Source organism: Myodes glareolus, chromosome 26, assembly GCF_982192425.1.
Source record: "Myodes glareolus chromosome 26, mMyoGla1.1, whole genome shotgun sequence".
In the NCBI taxonomy this organism is placed as follows: Eukaryota; Metazoa; Chordata; class Mammalia; order Rodentia; family Cricetidae; genus Myodes; species Myodes glareolus.
This window is the reverse complement of record NC_142051.1, coordinates 14,844,078-14,862,360: the sequence shown is the minus strand read 5'-3', so window position 1 is coordinate 14,862,360 and position 18,283 is coordinate 14,844,078. Positions and strand designations below refer to the sequence as shown.

The 18,283-nt window shown below is 45.0% G+C and overlaps 1 protein-coding gene across 7 annotated transcripts in view; it reads left to right on the top strand.

Annotated features, from left to right (window-relative positions):
- The window catches only part of Best3 (bestrophin 3), a 93,981-nt gene that overhangs the window by 69,528 nt on the left and 6,170 nt on the right, over positions 1-18,283 (top strand). For 6 of the 7 annotated variants that reach the window (XM_085683410.2, XM_085683409.2, XM_085683414.2 and 3 more), the window contains 5 exons: positions 519-673; positions 2,141-2,218; positions 2,650-2,802; positions 6,042-6,122; positions 7,688-7,839. In XM_085683410.2, the coding sequence (XP_085539536.1) occupies positions 519-673; positions 2,141-2,218; positions 2,650-2,802; positions 6,042-6,122; positions 7,688-7,839 (619 nt within the window). The remainder of the gene's footprint in view (positions 1-518; positions 674-2,140; positions 2,219-2,649; positions 2,803-6,041; positions 6,123-7,687; positions 7,840-18,283) is intronic. The other variant, XM_085683411.2, reaches the window with a different exon arrangement.

Genomic DNA, 18,283 nt, shown 5'->3' with positions numbered 1-18,283 from the left:
ACAAGTTATGCTCAGTGCAAAGTGCACATGTTGTGTGCTCAGAACCAAGGCACAGTGGGTCACTTAATATGGCACGGGTGTATGTGGCAAGCAACACCTCGGATTCATTATATGTTTGATCTTGAATCAATTTTTGGTCATTGTATGTTCAAAAATCTGTTACTAATAGTTCACAACCCACATTCAGCTATGTGACCCTAAAGGGGGCTGTGCCTCACATTTTAAGAATCTGTGTCCCAGACTCACATGTCTGCTTTCTTACCTTTACCGTCAGATTGCCAAGATGATGGGTTGCTTCACATGTGGAAATATAATGTGTATGTAGTTTGTGTATGTACATGCACACAACTCATGTGCAAAACTCTTCATCTCTAGCACAAATATAAACCACTGGAGACAAGAATATTTCTTTAGCACCTTCCGTTACCCCAGTATGCTTACATAGAATGCTAAAATTATGGTAATGCATTGGGCTTAACTAAGTGTGTATAACATCCCTATTGTTATTTTGTGTAAAGGTTTTATGACAGCAGACGAAAGGAAATTGTTCGACCACCTCAAATCACCACATCTGAAATACTGGGTCCCCTTCATTTGGTTTGGAAATCTTGCCACCAAAGCCCGGAATGAAGGTAGAATCAGGGACAGCGTCGACCTTCAATCATTGATGACCGTAAGTATTTAGTAAGCCACGAGAAGATGCTAATTGGAACTCTAGGACCCTGGATGTAAGAGGTCAGACCAGTGGTCTGCTCTCGTCACTCCAGATTCTGCAGAGCTAGGAAGCCGGTGGGAAACCCACAGTGTGCAGAACAGAGAGTGAGCAAGGTGTGCTCAGCATATTCTGTGAGAGGCTTGTAGGGAAATGGTAAAGCCAGGATTGCCAAAGACTCTGAAGAGGCGCATTGCCCACAGGTCTTTGCGACCGCTTGTGTAAGGATTCTAGATTAAAATTCTTAGTTTTCTTTCTTGGTGATGGGATAAACCCCCAGCACCCCGAGTAAAATCTTAAGGAAGAATAAACTTCAACCTTTCCCCCCAGATTCGAATAATCTAACTTTAAATCAGCCTTTCTGTTGCTCCAGGGAACGAAACAATGTCTTGCTGGATAAAAGACAAGATCGCCTGAGTAAATTGGGAGCGTGGGGGTCATGGGAGAAGGTAGAAGGGGAGAGGAAGGGAGGAGAGCAGGGGGGGAAATGTATAGCTCAATAAAAACAATTAAAGGAAAAGGTCTCGGGATTCATCAGAGAAATGTATACACAGAAAATCTGCTGTGACAGCTCGGATGGTCTCTGGCTTGGATGAGGCTAAAATGAGTAAATGGTTTTCAAATTGAGGTAATATTAGATTTCAGTCTCATTTGGATAAGGCAAGAGATCGATGACTCTCCATCCTCCCTGTTACAGATAGATTTTCTGTCGATAGGAGCATTTTAAAGTCCCAGTTTGCTGGGCGGAAGGTTTAGCATGTATTCATATGTCTTTTCTAATATCTGTCATACAAATGTTTTTAAGGAGATGAAAAAAATGCTTGCCAAATTTATACCAAAACAACCAGTAATTACTTATTTAGAATATTAACCACTTAGCTCCCTTTGAATGCTTGGGGCCCCAGTCTATACGTTGAAGAGTGCGGATTAGAAAAACAAATTTATCCTTATAACGTTCTACCTTTTCTTAAGAAGATTTGTAAAAATATTTATAAAAAATATTTGTATTTTTATATTTATAAAATTATGTCCAAATGTCCTCATCATTTTTCTTTCCTTTTTACAAACTTCTCCATGGTATCCTTTTTCTTTTTCTTTTTCTTTTTCTTTTTCTTTTTCTTGCTGTTGTTTTTTTGAGACAAGGTTTCTCTGTGTAGCTTTGGAGCCTGTCTTGGAACTCACCCTGTAGAGCAGGCTGGCCTCTAACTCACAGAGATCTGCCTACGCCTGCCTCCCCAGTGCTGGGATTAAAATGCCTGGCTTCCTTTGCTTTTTCATTCTCAGGACTTTCCTTTGGGGACAACTTACAAAGTTGGCCTTAGCGTTTACTGCCATGTTCATCAATAGTGCGCCCGGGTTCTGAGTCCCAGCTCACGTTTATAACTGGTCATCGTTTGAGTAAAGTGCGTTTTCATGTTTTGGGCTTAGGAGATGAATCGGTACCGCTCCTGGTGCAGCCTCTTATTTGGCTATGACTGGGTTGGCATTCCGCTGGTTTACACACAGGTACCAAATACTGTGCATGTGATTGTGATGGCGGCGGGGACAAGAGGGCGGGAATCTGAGGTCAATCTTGGATGTCATTCTCTGGAGCCATCCGCTTTGTTTACTTATTTATTTAGAGATAAGATTCCTAACTGAGACCTATAACTTGCCACCTTTCATTTAAACTTGCCGGTCAGGGAGGCCCCAGGATCCACTTATCTTCACCCCTTCCCCAGAATTGGGGTTACAGGAACAAGCCACCACTCCTGTCGTTTTATACGGGTGCTTCTAATTGGACTCAGGTCCCCATGCGTGTGCTACAAGTACTTTGCTGACCGAGTTAATTGCCCCACATCCCATGCATGTGGCTTTTTCACCCCCACCTGCCCACGTCGCATAGTTTCTGTGGGCAGCCAGCACTGACCTCTCCCTCGCGTCTCCCTCTGTCCCAGGTTGTCACCCTCGCGGTCTACACGTTCTTCTTCGCGTGCCTCATTGGACGGCAGTTCCTGGATCCCACCAAAGGCTACGCGGGGCATGACTTGGATCTGTACATTCCGATCTTCACCCTTCTGCAGTTCTTCTTCTATGCAGGATGGCTCAAGGTAGTCCCCCGTCTTGGTGTCCAAGGCATCTGGAACCCCCCCCCCCCCTTGTTCCAAACTCTCCTCTGCTGAGTCTTTGGCAAACCATTCATGCATAACTCAAAGGTAGACGTGATGGTGTAATGGCTCAGGGATGTGGTTGCTTCTCCATCAAGATTAAAGTTCTGGGTAGAGAGGCTGGGGTGCGGCAGTTCATCACGCAAAGAGATGAGAAGGACATTTCTCTCACAGCTGTTGAGTTTTCTTCAAGTCTCTGTGTGTGCCCATTAGGCTGAAGTAGTGTAATTAAAGGGATAGCTGCACCTGTGCTGGTTTTTAGGTACAACTGGGCAGCGGAAGCGACGGGGGAACCATCAGCCTTTGGGAGCAGATCTGAGCTTTAATACTCGCTTTCAAGCCTGGTTCTGCTCCACTCCGAGAATCGTAAGCAATCCCCTGAGTTCCCCTAGCTGTCCCACGCATTAATCACATTCCGTTTTCAAAAAAGAAGCTCATCGGGATTCAGAGCAGAAACATCAGGATTAACCATGACATGTAGTTTACCAGGAATCTAAAAGCATGCCAGAGCCGTGAGAACAGCTGCTCATCCAGTCACGGGTATGGAACCGTGTTTGTTCCTCCCACCGCCACCAATCCCAAGCCGCCTGAGATGTACGTGTGTATATATCAGAAGCTTGACTCTCCATCCCTTGAAGTTTGTGACAGGAAACAAAAAAGGTCAAAAACAACAGTTCAACAGTTTCCTTAAGTAAAGTGAATTCCAGGAATACTTTCAAGCAGTCTAACAAAACAAAATTTCCAACCACTTGGTCTTCCAAACAGCCAGCTGTGGTCAGGCCTTTGGGTTGGGACACATTCCCCTGCAAATACTGGTTCTTTTGTTGGTTTGCCGCTTCATAAGTGTGTTGGCGCTTTAAATTATACTCCAGTGACGAACAGCATGTCCCTTAAATGGCAAAAATATTTTTAAGCAGATGACAGTGATTCGTATTCTTTCCCCGCTTTCTCAGAGTGAGAAAGAGCAAGAGAGATGGATGGCTCTCTCGGAGGGAAAGGGGGGCTTTATTTTATCAGTATTCACTCGTCACAGTTGATCCGAATGCTCAACTCTCCTGTCATGAAGTTCCATTCTGGTTTGTTTTGTCTCTTCCCCCTTCGTCCTGATGAACTTTGTAACTGTCTGACTGCTTTGTGTGCACATTAAATGCTTGGCTGAGCCATAAAGAGGTTCGTGGCTCCTTTTTTTTAACAAAGTGTCCAAATTCCTTTCCTCTATAAACTGTTTTATTCCTCCCCCTCCCCCCACTTTGAAACATGGTTTCCCTGTAGCTTTGGAGCCTGTCCTGGCACTAGCTCTTGTAGACCAGGTTGGTCTCGAACTCACAGAGATCCACCTGCCTCTGCCTCCCGAGTGCTGGGATTAAAGGCGTGTGCTACCACTGCCCAGCTATAAACTGTTTTTTAAAGGCCAAATATGAAAAGATACACATGTGGCCTGTTCAAGATAAGCCCGCGTAATGAAAGTGCGGTTCCCACGCAAGTGGACTGTGTCTCCATTTGCAAAGAACAGCTCTATCCAAAATGTAGAAAACACAGCTTGACTTTTCTTACTGCAAGTGGTGTCCTCCAGTAAAATCATCTTTGTGACATATTCAATACACAGATGCGTCATGACTGCTAAATACAGGCTGCAATAATATACACAAGACTGATGCTATAAACGTGAAAAGTATGAACATAACAAAATATTTTCAGGACTGAAACAACGGTCTATCTCATTTAAGCAAAACCTCAGGCAAGAAAAGATAGCCTGTCAGCACACAATGAAGGACTTTCAATGTAACGGCCAGGAGGCTCACTAGTTCAGGGCTCCTGTACCCAAGCTAGCCCTGTGGTGTGTGTGTGTGTGTGTGTGTGTGTGTGTGTGAGAGAGAGAGAGAGAGAGAGAGAGAGAGAGAGAGAGAGAGAGAGAGAGAGAGAGAGAGGTGAGTTTGCAGGGTATATACCCTTCTGAATGTATGTACAGGCCAGAGCACAAAGTTGAGAGTTTCTATTCTTCTCCTTCCTTCTTCTCCTTCTTTCTCCACCTCCTCCTCCTCCTCCTCCTCCTCCTCCTCCTCCTCCTCCTCTTCTTCTTCTTCTTCTTCTTCTTCTTCTTCTTCTTCTTCTTCTCTCTCTCTCTCTCTCTCTCTCTCTCTCTCTCTCTCTCCCTCCCCTATTGCCTTGAGACAGGGTTTTTCACTCTATAGGAAGCTTATCGTTTTACTAGGCTACCTGGGCAAGAAACTCTCAGAGTCTACCTGTATCCAGCCCTACATTGCTGGTGTTACAGACATGCTCAACCATGCCTGGCTTTTTACCTGGGTGCTGGGGGTTTGAACTCAGGCCCCTGTGTTTGCTGCTTAAGCACCCTTACCTACTGAGACATCTCCCCAACCTCAAATGGGTAGAGTTTTCACCAAATGGTCTCAGGATCTAGAAACTAATCAAACGATACCTTTATTTTGTTCACTTAAAAATTTTCTTCCCATCTGGAACTGATACCCCCCCCCCAACACACACATACACACACATTCACAAGTAAAAAAAAATCAAAGAAAATTGTTCAAAGAGGTTATATTTGACATCTAAGCCTCTCATTTAAAAGGCTCTTCCATCCAAAAATATGGTATGAATATTTAGTATAGACCAAATGTTAGATGATACTTGGTCAGAAAGCAGTTAAATGGTTCAAAGGAGAACAGAACTATTAGATAAGGGTGAATCTTTAATGTAAAACTAGTCTAGTCTCCAGTTTCTGCTCTCAGGTGAAGTCACTTAGCAGTTATGTCTCATAGCTGGCTATTGGGCAGAATTGTTTATGTCTCATCATTTTGTCTTTCATTACCATTTAACCTCCTGTCATCCCCTGGGCCTTTGCAGGCTGCTCCAAAGCTCAGACGATATAACATACGCCTTGTGTGTAGTTAATGGCCTTTAGTACTCACTTGGCTTCCTTTGGCTCCACGAAGCTCCTGGCTTCCCTGGGGTAGGGCAGCGCTGTCTAGATGAGCAGACGGGTCCCTCTGCAGAGCATGCCCATGAAGGGGCTTGCTGGATGATTAACATCTGGAGAGCAGCCTGCTGCCCTGGAGGATGCGTATTACAAAAGTGGCAGGGAAGGGACAGCTGGAGCAGGGGTCAAGGGTCAACCTCAAATTCCTTCTCCGTCTTCACACGCACTGTGTTCTCGACTGCAGGTTGCCGAGCAACTGATCAACCCTTTTGGAGAAGACGATGACGATTTTGAAACAAACTGGTGTATTGACAGAAACCTGCAGGTGAGAAACTTTTCTGTTCTTTGTGAACAATAACGATAAATCACATGCAAATAGATTCTGGGTACAGGTTCCTGGACGTGAGGGGCTTTTTTGTTTTGGTTTGGTTTGGTTTTGGTTTTGGTTTCGGTTTTTCGAGACAGGGTTTCTCTGTGTAACCTGTCCTGGAACTTCCTCTGTAGACCAAGCTGGCCTTGAACTCACAGAGATCTGCCTGCCTCTGCCTCCTGAGTGCTGGGATTAAAGGCATGAGCCACCACTACCCAACTCCGGACCTGAGATCTTTAACCAATCATGGAAGAACCTTGACCATGCACTGCATTGTGTCTCTCGGAACCTAAAATGTCCTGGATCTCATTTCTAGCGCCATTAAGTCAAGATGATTTTCTCTGTGAACTTTTGTTGGCATCTTCTGGCCTCTTCCGTTTAGTACAGAGCGATATTATAATTCATTTTCTTACCTACTTTGATTTGTCATTGGGAGAGATTAACAGTAATATAAAATGGTATCCAGACATAATCCACTGTGAATTCCTAAACATAACCCAACAGACCCCAGTAATCAGTTGTGTGGGGTGGGAGCTGAGGCTGCAGTGGTTTCTTCCTCACATCTGCAATCATGAATGGAGCCCCTTACCCCGAAGCAGCGCTGTTAATAAAGGCTCATAAAGGCACGGGGGAATTCTCTTTCTAGGGAAGGCTGCTTTAAGAACCTCTGTCTAAGGGCCTTAACCCCATCCATCTGTTTGAAGCCCTGCCAGTCTGTCGGGGAAGAAGCATAATGTTTCCCTCTCTCTGTCAAAACTGGATTCCCAGAGGCTTAATGGTTTATTTGTCACTTTACCTAAGCCAAGACAGAGAGGTTGTCACCGCGATACAGGTCTGTTGATACACTCCTTTAGCCAGGCCTGGTGGTGTAGTCTGTAATTTCAGCACTTGGGAGCCTGGGAAAGAAGAATTACAAGTTCAAGGATGGCCTGAGATATGTGCTGAGAGCCTGTTTCAAAGAAGGAAGGGAGGGAGGGAGGGAGGGAGGGAGGGAGGGAGGAAGGAAGGAAGGAAGGAAGGAAGGAAGGAAGGAAGGAAGGAAGGAAGAAAGGAAGGGGAGAGAGAGAGAGAGAGGATGAAGATGTGCCTACAAGAAGTAGTGGGAGAGAGAGGTGTGTTTGTCGGTTATAGCCGGGAGAACTGAGAGAAAGTATGCACCTCTCTGTGCTCTGTGGTGTTGAATGGCGGCTATCTGGGAGCCACCAAGGCAATACTGTAACTGAGAAACCAAGAGAAAGGAACCTTGTAGATGATGACATGAAGCTCCACGCCAGGGCATATAGAGAGAGGGTGACCAGGAGGTGCACGAAGACTGGACAGCTCCACACTCCGCTTACACCATTGCCCCGAGTTTTTGAGCAGAGAAGAACACATGCATGCTCCTGCTGTGGCCTCATTGTAGCACGTCGGTCTTTGAGACTTTGTATACTCGCTCAGTATCCCATTGTCCTCAAACTCACTTCCACCTGCCGCAAACCCCTCCCATCTAAGCTGGTCTAACAATACAACAACGGTTTTAGGTCTCCCTCTTAGCTGTGGACGAAATGCACATGAGCTTGCCCAAGATGAAGAAGGATATTTACTGGGATGATTCTGCCGCTCGGCCCCCGTATACACTGGCAGCGGCTGATTATTGCATACCCTCATTTCTGGGCTCAACAATCCAAATGGGGTAAGCATGGTTTTTTTTTTTTTTAAATCTTTGATGTTTAGGAGAATGTTTAAAAAATGTATGATGTGTATGTATGTATGCCTATGTATATGATAGGAGACATGAGCTGTGTTATGCACACGGAGGTCAGAGGGTAACTTAGTACAGTCAGTTCTCCCAATCCACCTCTGTGTGGGTTTCCAGGGTCACTCGGGTCATCTGGCTTATGCCACATTTATATACATTTCTGGGGCAGATGTGAATGACCTTGGAGGCCATCTCTAAGCTGAGTTCCACACATATGTTCAATGAAATATGATCATATCCACCTCTCCAACATCCCCCAATGTCGCCCCAAAATTCTGTCTCCCAGCCTCATTATTATTTCTTTTTCTTTCTCTCTCCTCCTTCTGCTTCCCCACTTCCCTTCAACATCTAATTAACGCTGCCAATATACGCAGTAGGACATGGGAAATCTGTCAGTGGCTACAGCCTCAAAAAAAAAAAAAAATGAATCTCTCTCTCCCAGCTCAAAGTAAGGGGGAAGGGCCTTAAAAACACACCTCCCCTTCATTTGTGCTGGAATTCAGGCCGGCTTTATCCTGTACAGATCTTGTGGGCTGGCTTTATCCTGTACAGATCTTGTGGTTGTGAAACAAGTGCACATCCCACTGTTGCCGGTGTGCCCTCTCCTCGGCTCCAGCGCTGCTCTGGCTCCTGACTCCCCACGTTCAGATGTCTAACCTCTGTCCTGCAAAGCTTTGCTCCTGGTCATAAGAAATGGTTTGTGGCACTCTCCTTCAGAAGGGGCGTCTGAAACTCGAAGCCCTTCAAAAGTCAAAGCAAAAGATGCCTGAAAGTGGGTTGTCAGGAGCTGTGGTAAGCAACGAGAGAGAGTCAGGCATCTGGAGACTCATGTAGGTGCTCACCAGCCTAGAGAAGGATGTTCACAGTAAGACAGGCTTGCTTCCAAGGCTGGACCCGCCCATCCTTCCGGGCCATTACAGTCCTCCTTCCCCCCCCCCCCCCCCCCCCCCCCGCCTATTGCTCAGCCTTGATGAAGGGCAGTTGCCTGTTGCTGGCTCCCGTTGACCTTCCCAGCTCCTTCTCAGTCACAGTTCATGGTCACATAGCAAGCTTCTCAGTCACAGAGTTCATGGTCACCTAGCAAGCTTCTAAGTCACAGAGTTCATGGTCACCTAGCAAGCTTCTCAGTCACAGAGTTCATGGTCACCTAGCAAGCTTCTCAGTCAGAGTTCATGGTCACCTAGCAAGCTTCTCAGTCAGAGTTCATGGTCACCTAGCAAGCTTCTTAGTCACAGAGTTCGTGGTCACCTAGCAAACTTCTCAGTTTGGAAAATCAAGTAACACGTTTTTCTGTGAGTTCACTTTTAGATGATTAAATAGGCTTTGTGCTTTCCCCAACTTTCTACACGGAGGAGCACAACGTGTTTGAAGCTCTGACGTGTGGAGCAGAGGAGAGCAATACCCTGGACAGAGTCTGGGAATCTCTGATTGTTCTGCTTGACTCCATGTGCCGTATTCCTAATGTCCGTTTAGTTGTTTCTGTATAATGATTAAAATGATTGAAATTTTTATTTGATCCACATATTTGCTCTGATCATAACCTTGCAAATGGCTAAGTAAATGTCTATGTTCTTCAAAAAATAGTAAAATGTCTTTCTTCTATTCCTAAATATGGAAACATAGATTGACAAAATCTTTGAGACAATGCTTGCCCCGACACATAATTGGAAATAGTAAATGATACTGTAACTATAAAATACTGTAGATGTGGTAACAGAATTCTATTATTATCATTATTATTGTTGTTGTTGTTATTATTATTATTATTCTCAGTTAGTCAGGCCTTTGATTTATGGGTTCAAAACTGAAACACAGGAAAACTAAATAGAACTAAGTTCATATTCATATTAAATTAACTGTAGGGACAGAAAATAAAAGAAATGAGAGAAAAGACAGAGATATAATATTTAAAACTGCAGTCAAAAAATACCATTTGTTGGGGAGAAGGCCTCTAATCAGCATGGCTGACTTACCAGCCTGGTGAGTAATGGCGCAAGGGAAAGCCAGCGTGAGGGAGGCTTCCAGGAGAGGTCCAGCTGAACTCCGCTGGAACCGGCTAATCAAAAAAACCATTAGGCAGCCACTCACCTGCTCTTGCTTGTCTGCATGAATAAGGGCCCTTAAAGAGAAACCTCACACTGCAGAAAATCTCCCTGCAGGAGTACTGGCTACGGGAAGTCGGGCCTTCCCAGAATGCCTTGTGTGAGCCAGGACTGTTACCCCTTAACTGTTTCTGATCACCTGTGACAGAAAACCAAACTCAAACCATGGATGCACAAAAGGGGCCTATCAGGTCCTGCCCAGGAACTACCCTATCTTTGGGAATGGCTCAGAGAGAGTCGAGGAATGTGATGGGCTCACTGTTGCCTTGTGTGTCTCTCTCCATCCTGGGCCTCTCTCCCAAGGCTCAGTTTTCAGGCAGGAACTGGCAAGATGGCTGCTAGTGGCTCCGGGCTTATAGTTTATAGGCTTATAGGCTAATCTCGCAGGAAGTGCACAATTGTTTCCAACTTGTCAAACTCAAGGGCTGGCTTAACTGTGGTTGATTGTGCTTAGCAACCATATTCATTCTCAAACTAACCCTTACTCTTACTCTTACCCTTACCCTTACCCTTACCCTTACCCTTACCCTTACCCTTACTCTTACCCTTACCCTTACCCTAATCCTAACCCTTACCCTAGCCCTAACCCTGACGACAACCAACCAGAAGGCACGATATTTTAGTTAGCCCAGGCTGGCCCATGGGTCCTTGCTGATGATTGCCTATGAAGAAAATTTTCTTCTTTCTCAGATGAAGAAAATTTTTAACACCATCTGTTTAAGGCAGTTTGCAGCCTTCCTAATGTTGCGACCCTGTAATACAGTTCTTCATATTGCAGTGACCCCCATCCATAAAATTATTTCGTCATGACTTATGACTGTAATTTTGCTACCATTATGATTCACAATGTAAATAGCTGATGCGCAGGATATATTTTCATTGTTACAAATTGACCGACAGGGGTCTGGACCCACAGGTTGAGGTATATAGTACAAGCACATTTAATTCAGAACTCAAATTTGGCTTACATTTTTATATCACCCTTTTAGACTTATAGTCACAATTCCCACGAGCCAGAAATTCTAAAAATCAAGGAAATGCCCTTGAACACTGAGCCAAAGTATCATGCAAGGGCAGCCTGGGAAATTTCTGTGCTCACGTGCAATACAGTTAGAAATGACTCTCACATTCACACAATATGTGTTTCCACATGGAAAAGAATTTTCTTTGTTCTCGGTATTAGGGAGCACATTCAAACCATAGGCTTTCTTCCTATATGCTGGCTATACATAATGAAATGCCCCCTGGAATTTGAAGTGCAAATTTCTAGTATGTATTTACTTATGCCTTCATAGTGCATTCACTCATTCATCCAGGTAATTTTTTTTTTCCGGGATTCCTACTATGTAGTAAATTGTGTGCTGGTTGCTAGAAAAAGGAAGAAGTGGAGCGAGGACAGGTTAGACGGCATTCAAAGGCATGAAAGGCGAGGCCGGGGACAGTGGCAAGGAGCTAGGGCTGGCCTAGAAAGGGAGTTGAGGGTGGGTGCCATAAAAGAGATGGGGAGATGGCACCTGGTGGCTGAGGAAGGACAGGGCAGATACTCAAGTCATCTGGCGCCATATTACCTTATTCCAGAGCCGCGGTTCTCTCCTGCCACAGGGGGCGCATGTCAGACATTTACATGGCGATTCGTAACAGTAGCAAAATTAGTTACAAAGTAGCAATGAAAACAATTCTGTGGTGGGGGTTAGCACAACGCAAGGAACTGCAGCATCAGGAAGGTTGAGAACCACTGCTCTAGAGGAAGCTCCAGCAGACCCGCCTGTCTAAGGAGCTCCAGGAGGCCCATCTGTCTCTACTCAGTCAGATCTAAAAGGACTGTTTACAAAATATGTTTCATAAATTCAATACCAAATCAGTGCTGACGATCTGCCCTCTGGTTTTGCATAGAATATGCAAACAAAAACAAAAGCAAAATAGACCTTCGGAATCAATACTTAGGATTAAAGTCCACCCAAAAACTCTGAAAGAAGGAACCGGGAGATGGGTCAGTGACTAAAGCAGTTGCCAAGCAAGCATAAGGATCTGAGTTCAAATCACCCAGCACCCATGTGAAAATAGACATGGTAGTACACAGCTGTAATCCCAGTGTTCCTGCAGCAAGGCTGAAGCTTGAGAGCCAGCTAGTAGCTGGCGAACACAGTAGTTCAGACAGTGTCTCGAATAAAGTCGAAGGGGAGGGCCAGCACTTAAGATTGTCCTCTGACCTCCACATGCATGCTGTGGCATATGTGCATGAACACTTACACACATGAGTGCACACACACACATACACAGAGTCTGAGTAAAGTGCCCAAATTAGAAATGGTTCATAAGCAGACTGGCCTTGAGATTTAATAATTAGTGATTATTATTTTAATAGTTAGTGATTACTGCAGCACCATCAGTCTCTTTTTGACAAGTAACCATGTGAACTAACCGAACAATGGAAAGAGCATCTTCCATGTCTGAATCCTTCCCGTTATCTCACCGAAGATCACGCCAGTGACGTGTTAGTTTGTTGTTTTGTCGTGATGTGAAATGCTTTGCGACTACTGTTTTTATCAATTTAACCATGAAGATACTGTTAACCAACACTAAGAAAACTTCTGAAACCACAGAAGAAGGCCTGTCTGCAGAATTCACATAGAAACATACCTAAGACCTAAAATGAAAATTGGTCTTGGTGGGACACTAATAAACACTTGTAATAACACGTACTTATAGTCCCAGCATAGGCTACAGAGTGACAGCTCAGATTCACCCAGTCTCAAACAATCAATCAATTAACTAACTAATTAATGAGAAGATAGTACTAATAGGGTTAAAAAAAATAAGTCCATTAACTAATTAATCAACAAGAAAATAACACTTATAGGGCTAAGTTTACTAAGATAGCCCACTAGTGTAAACACTTAAATACAAGGTACTGTTGTGATCTATCTATATCTATATCTATATCTATGTCTATTAAAAACAACAACATCCAAAAGTTATCTGCTACTACAAAGCAGAAGGAGAAAGCTTTCATATTCATGCGATAGCATCTTGGGTCACTTCGGGACTCTATTTTCCTCTACTTGTCGTTACCCATGATGCAAATGTTGGAGACAGGGAGGAATATGGTAAATGGAAATTAAAGACCTGAAGTCTCATAAATTCCTTTAATCCCGTCATGAAAATGAAACAGCCAACAGAAAGGGGACAGTAGTCCTTCAAGAGCTTCAGAGGAACACAACAAGCTGTCCACTGTAACAGTCAGAGGCTTGCAAGCTTGAGAAAAGCGGCTGAGTCCGCTCGTGAAACCGAGTACACGAGTGTGTTAGCAGTGATTGCTCTCCTCGGTGCTGCTGGACTCGAGCATGCTCAAGCGCATGCCTGCAGACTGCTCACTACTCCCATTTAAAGAGCATCATTTTATTGGAGTTTTCTGAGGTTAACTAACATACCACTCCTCCTTATATTTGCAGTAATCCAGAAGGATCTCTGTGGCAAATGGATGCATTTAGTAGAAAGGAAAATAGCTCAGAATGCCGCTAAGAATTCCTTCTAGTTAGGAATGGAAGAATTTAAGATTTATTGGGTACTGGGAAACTAAACCACTGTGCTGAAAATGATGACTCTTGCTTACCTGACTGTATGACAGAACTTCTAAGCATGTTTACAATACCATAATCCCCACTGTATAATTATACAAGCATGCACTGAATAGATACAAAGTATTCAAGATGGTGCAATAGATTATACGAGTTCAAATACATGAAAACGCATATTGCAGCAAACAAGGATCTTACTGAAGGTAAGATCTTTAAATGTTTTTCTAGACTGGTGTTTTCAGTAATCATGTCTTACTTAGCCCACTATGCTCAAATAGTTTATTTTAGCCTTATAAGAAAATACATAGTCTGGTATACACAATTGCATGCTCGTGTTATGAACCACTTAAAAATAGCCCCAACCTCTAAGTCACTAGCTTCTGCAAAATGTACTCTCGGCACATTGATTTTCTTTTCCTTAGTTGTACCAGGAAGGCAGGAGAGGCAAGTCTCCCAAGGAGATGGATATGCACTAAGTTCATCATTTTAGAGCATGGGGATTCTCCGTCTGCCAGCGTGGGGTCACCTTGCTGCTCAGTCCTTACCTTTAAATGGTATCAGAGGTGTACACCGCGCAGCTCTTTTTTCCGAGAGAACATCTACAGAATACAGTGTGCTCAGGGAGAGGGCTTGGCTGTAGTCTAAGTGGTAGCGTGAAATTAGATATGCCTCGGGAAAGGTGTAGTAGGCCAAATTTGTTGGAACTCCTGGTCCGAACTCTCAAATAGGCCACAAAAGGTGATGGGAAGGTCGAGGTTCTAGTTCAGTTGCCAGCCTAAATGCCTCCCAAGATCCTCTGCTCCTAGGAACTGTCGGCCAGCATAGAGCAGAGGGAAGTCTGGGTGGTCATAATATCCCAGTCATTGAAATGTCCTTATAATCCTCAGCCCCTTGCCTCCCAGTTCAGCGTGAGGGTTACTTGTCCATTTGTAAATCTGCAGTTGCAGCTTTGACTGTCACTCCACCACAAGTAAGGTCAAAAATAAGAGTGTTCCACTCCAGTGGGTTCAGTACCTCTGCTGCCCAGGTCTCAACTGTTCCTCTGCACAGGCCGGAGCCCTGACAGGCGCTCAGGCAAATCAGCAGCTCTTGCCGGTGTAGCCCCCAACTTGGAGAGCACTGCAGTTTTAAAACAATAAAGCTGGGGGCTGGAGAGATGGCTCAGAGGTTAAGAGCATTGCCTGCTCTTCCAAAGGTCCTGAGTTCAATTCCCGGCAACCACATGGTGGCTCACAACCATCTGTAATGAGATCTGGTGCCCTCTTCTGGCCTGCAGGCACACATGCAGACAGAATATACAATATTCTGTATACAATACAGAATATTGTATACATAATAAATAAATAAATAAATAAATAAATAAATAAAAATAAAATAATAAAGCTGACATGAAAAAAAAATGGAACTCACAATGTTAAATATCATTCTCCTCCGCTCCTCGTGTCAGTTACGTTAAGATGACTTTTTGCTCTTTGGATTTAAATTGTCAAAACACCACTTCGAAGGTGGAGCGAAGAATGGTCAGCGTGGCGGGGTTTGTCCTTCCGTCTTTCTGAAGCTCTGTACTTACTTACAGCACTAGCTGTCTTACTAGTGCAGACAGCTCTGTGATTCATGACATCATTACACTAGTGAGGACAGAGTTGTTTTGAAAAGCTAACAAACAAAGAATACCGCATTAAGTCTTCTAAGTCCTCTGGCAGGGCTGTTTTGGTCTTTATAGATCAGAAATACCCTAAGAAGTAGGCACTGAGCTGTGATCTTTGGAAGCCAGGCTCTTGCCTCTTCCTTGTTATAGTAATGTAGTGTGTATGTGTGTGTGTATGTGTGTGTGTGTGTGTATGTGTGTGTGTGTGTGTGATTGTTCTGCACCCTAAGCAGGCGTCTGAACAGTTCCCACTGCTCACCCTTAGCTCTGCGACCAATGGTCTTGTGGGTGGGTGCTCAACAGATGTTTTGAAACGCTGGGTTTTGGTATCCATCCTTTTTCAACACTGGATATGAAAACAGCTCTAACGAGCACCATCTGCCCCGCCGCAGGCTTTCCCTCCTGCCCTTCCTCTCTCTTTCAGAAGCAGGCTGTATGGGACACCTTTCTCATTCCTGTGTCTCCCGTGTTGGTGTATGGGTGACTTAATGGAGTTGGCAGTGTCTAACGAATGGCACAAACGCGAGGCTGAAAGGCCAGGGCACACCAGTGCTATCTCCATCTCTAACTCCTGCCATGCCGTCAGCCCTGGATCCCATCCCTGAAATTCCCAACCTCTGCCAGACTTTCCTCTCCCCACACACCCAATGCCCTGGTCTTAATGTTCAATAGCTGCTAAGTAGTCCTCACCAAGGTTTTTTTTTTTTCTGTCTGGGGAAGCTCTCAGCTGCCGTGACAGTTTTTAAAGAACTCTTTCAAAGAAGGAAAAGGACTTTCAGGTGAGCATTATCGCTTCCTCGGGTACCTGGGGACTGCTTCTGAGAGCTGCCAGTGATTGGCAGGATCTTTTTCAGACCTTCTGTTCTTCAGAGCCCTCCGACGCGCGCGCCACCCTTTTCATCTCCCAAGCATCCTGGAAGGCAGGGGAAATGACGCCACTATCAGTTTACCCCGTGTGATGCTAAGTCACAGAGTCACAGAGAGCCCCATGAGTCTCCCGACGCTGCACAGCTAGTGTCAGCCCGGGCAGCAGCATCCTGACTCTCAAGTCCCCAGAGTCATTCGTCCTGCTGTTGAACAAGACTCCCTCTCCTCCTCTGGAAGCTAGTGGCTCCATGGCACTTCCCATACATGTGCTGTCTCTACCCATCTCAGTCCAAATGAGTTCGAAACACAAAACGAGCTGTTTCAGCTGGCCATCCCGAACACCGGGCAACGTAATGAGAGCGCTCCTGTCCTACCCTGTAATGCTCTGGCTATGACTGTTTAATTGCTATTATTTCTGTACCTCTGGCATGTACTAAAACTACACTTTAAAAATTAAACAGGGGTGCGGGTGTGCTCAGTGCCCCACACATCATCAACCAGAAGTGATGGGGTCATCCCAGTACTTGGGAGGTGGAGGCAAGAGGTTCAGTTTGAAGCCTCTCTGCATAGTGTGATCAAGAGCAGCCTAACGTGCACTGGGCGTTGTCTCAGTTTTATGATATCCACTTTGATCTTCAGGGCACTCTGTTCTTAAGCTGAGTTTCTCTATATCAGAAACACAAGAACATCAAAACCCATGAAAACCATGACCGTGAGAGAAAGGATAGGCGCTGAGTGGCAGCGACAGTCTTTGGCGCCAGCACTCAGAAGAAAGGTCATTCATTCCCTAACCCCGGGGACTTGTGCTCCAGCTCCGTCCTGGCACAAAGACCTGAAGACACCTCTTCTTACTTCATCACGAGATACGTGAAACCTCAAGTGTCCTTCCAAAGGTCCAGCTTCAGGCTGGAAGTGTGGGCATTTCCAAGGCGTGTTTCCTACCCTATGCATTCACAGACACTGCTGTTCACGCAGCCTTTCCCGTGCAGGCATTTCCAAGACCACACAATTTCAGCCAGGAGGACAAAGTTCAAGCCCTCATAGCACACCCCAAGACGATCATCCCGCCAACTGAAAAGCTTGCTAATTCCCGCTACCTCATTTGTCCGAGTCACTGCTTTGGCATGGAATGCCTTCATCCCTTCTTCATCCGCGCAGTTCGAATTCTTTGTAGAAAAGTTGCCGGCACAAAAACTTCATTTCAAATGTAAATATTAGTATGCAAGCCATCTCCCGCCTTTCAAATTGTAGGTAATCAGGTCTATGATGCAGCAGATTCTGCATGGTAGAGGCTCGGTAAATTTAGCAATACAGTCTAGCAGATGAACCATGTGCGTCCGCACCGCAGTCTTAGGAGGCAGGAAAGTACAAAGGGGTCTCCTCGGCGGGTCTCCCCAGTGTGGGTCAGTTAGCTGAGGTTTTCCTTGTCTGCTCACTTGCTTGTCTTGCTTTCTGCAGTCTGATTACGGGGCTACAGCTACACTAGTGCACACACTAGTGCACATCACTACACTAGTGCACACACTAGTGCACATCACTACACTAGTGCACACACTAGTGCACATCACTACACTAGTGCACACACTAGTGCACATCACTACGCTAGTGCACACACTAGTGCACATCACTACACTAGTGCACAGCTGGAGCCTTTTACTTTCTTCACACTTATTTGGGAGTGTGTGTGTGTGTGTGTGTGTGTGTGTGTGTGTGTCTGTGTCTGTGTGTAGGTCAGAGGATAAGTTACCAATACCTGCTTTCTCCTACCACATAGGTTCCAGAGTTCAAACTCAATCTGGACAGGCCGCAAATGCCTTCATCCACTGAGCCATCTTGCTGGTCCAGTTTTTTATTTTGTTTGCTTTTTCCTTTTGCGTCACAAAGTTTTGAAATAATATGACTACAGATGTTTTTTGTTTGTTTGTTTTTTTCCTAGAAGACCATGTCCCTCTTACCAGGTAGGGTACCTTACATGTAGTTAAGGGAGACAACCCGAAATAAATAGTCAATGTCCCAAGTAGAGGGCATATGCCTGTCCCATAAAGAGAAAGTGCCAGCCTGACCTCATGTCTCCGAGGACCTCCAGCGCGGCAGTCCTAGTGAGCAACTGTGCTTGCCACTCCGCTGTGTCCTCCCCAGCTAAATAGACGGCTGTGGAGTGTGACTAATGAGGGCCTGCGAGC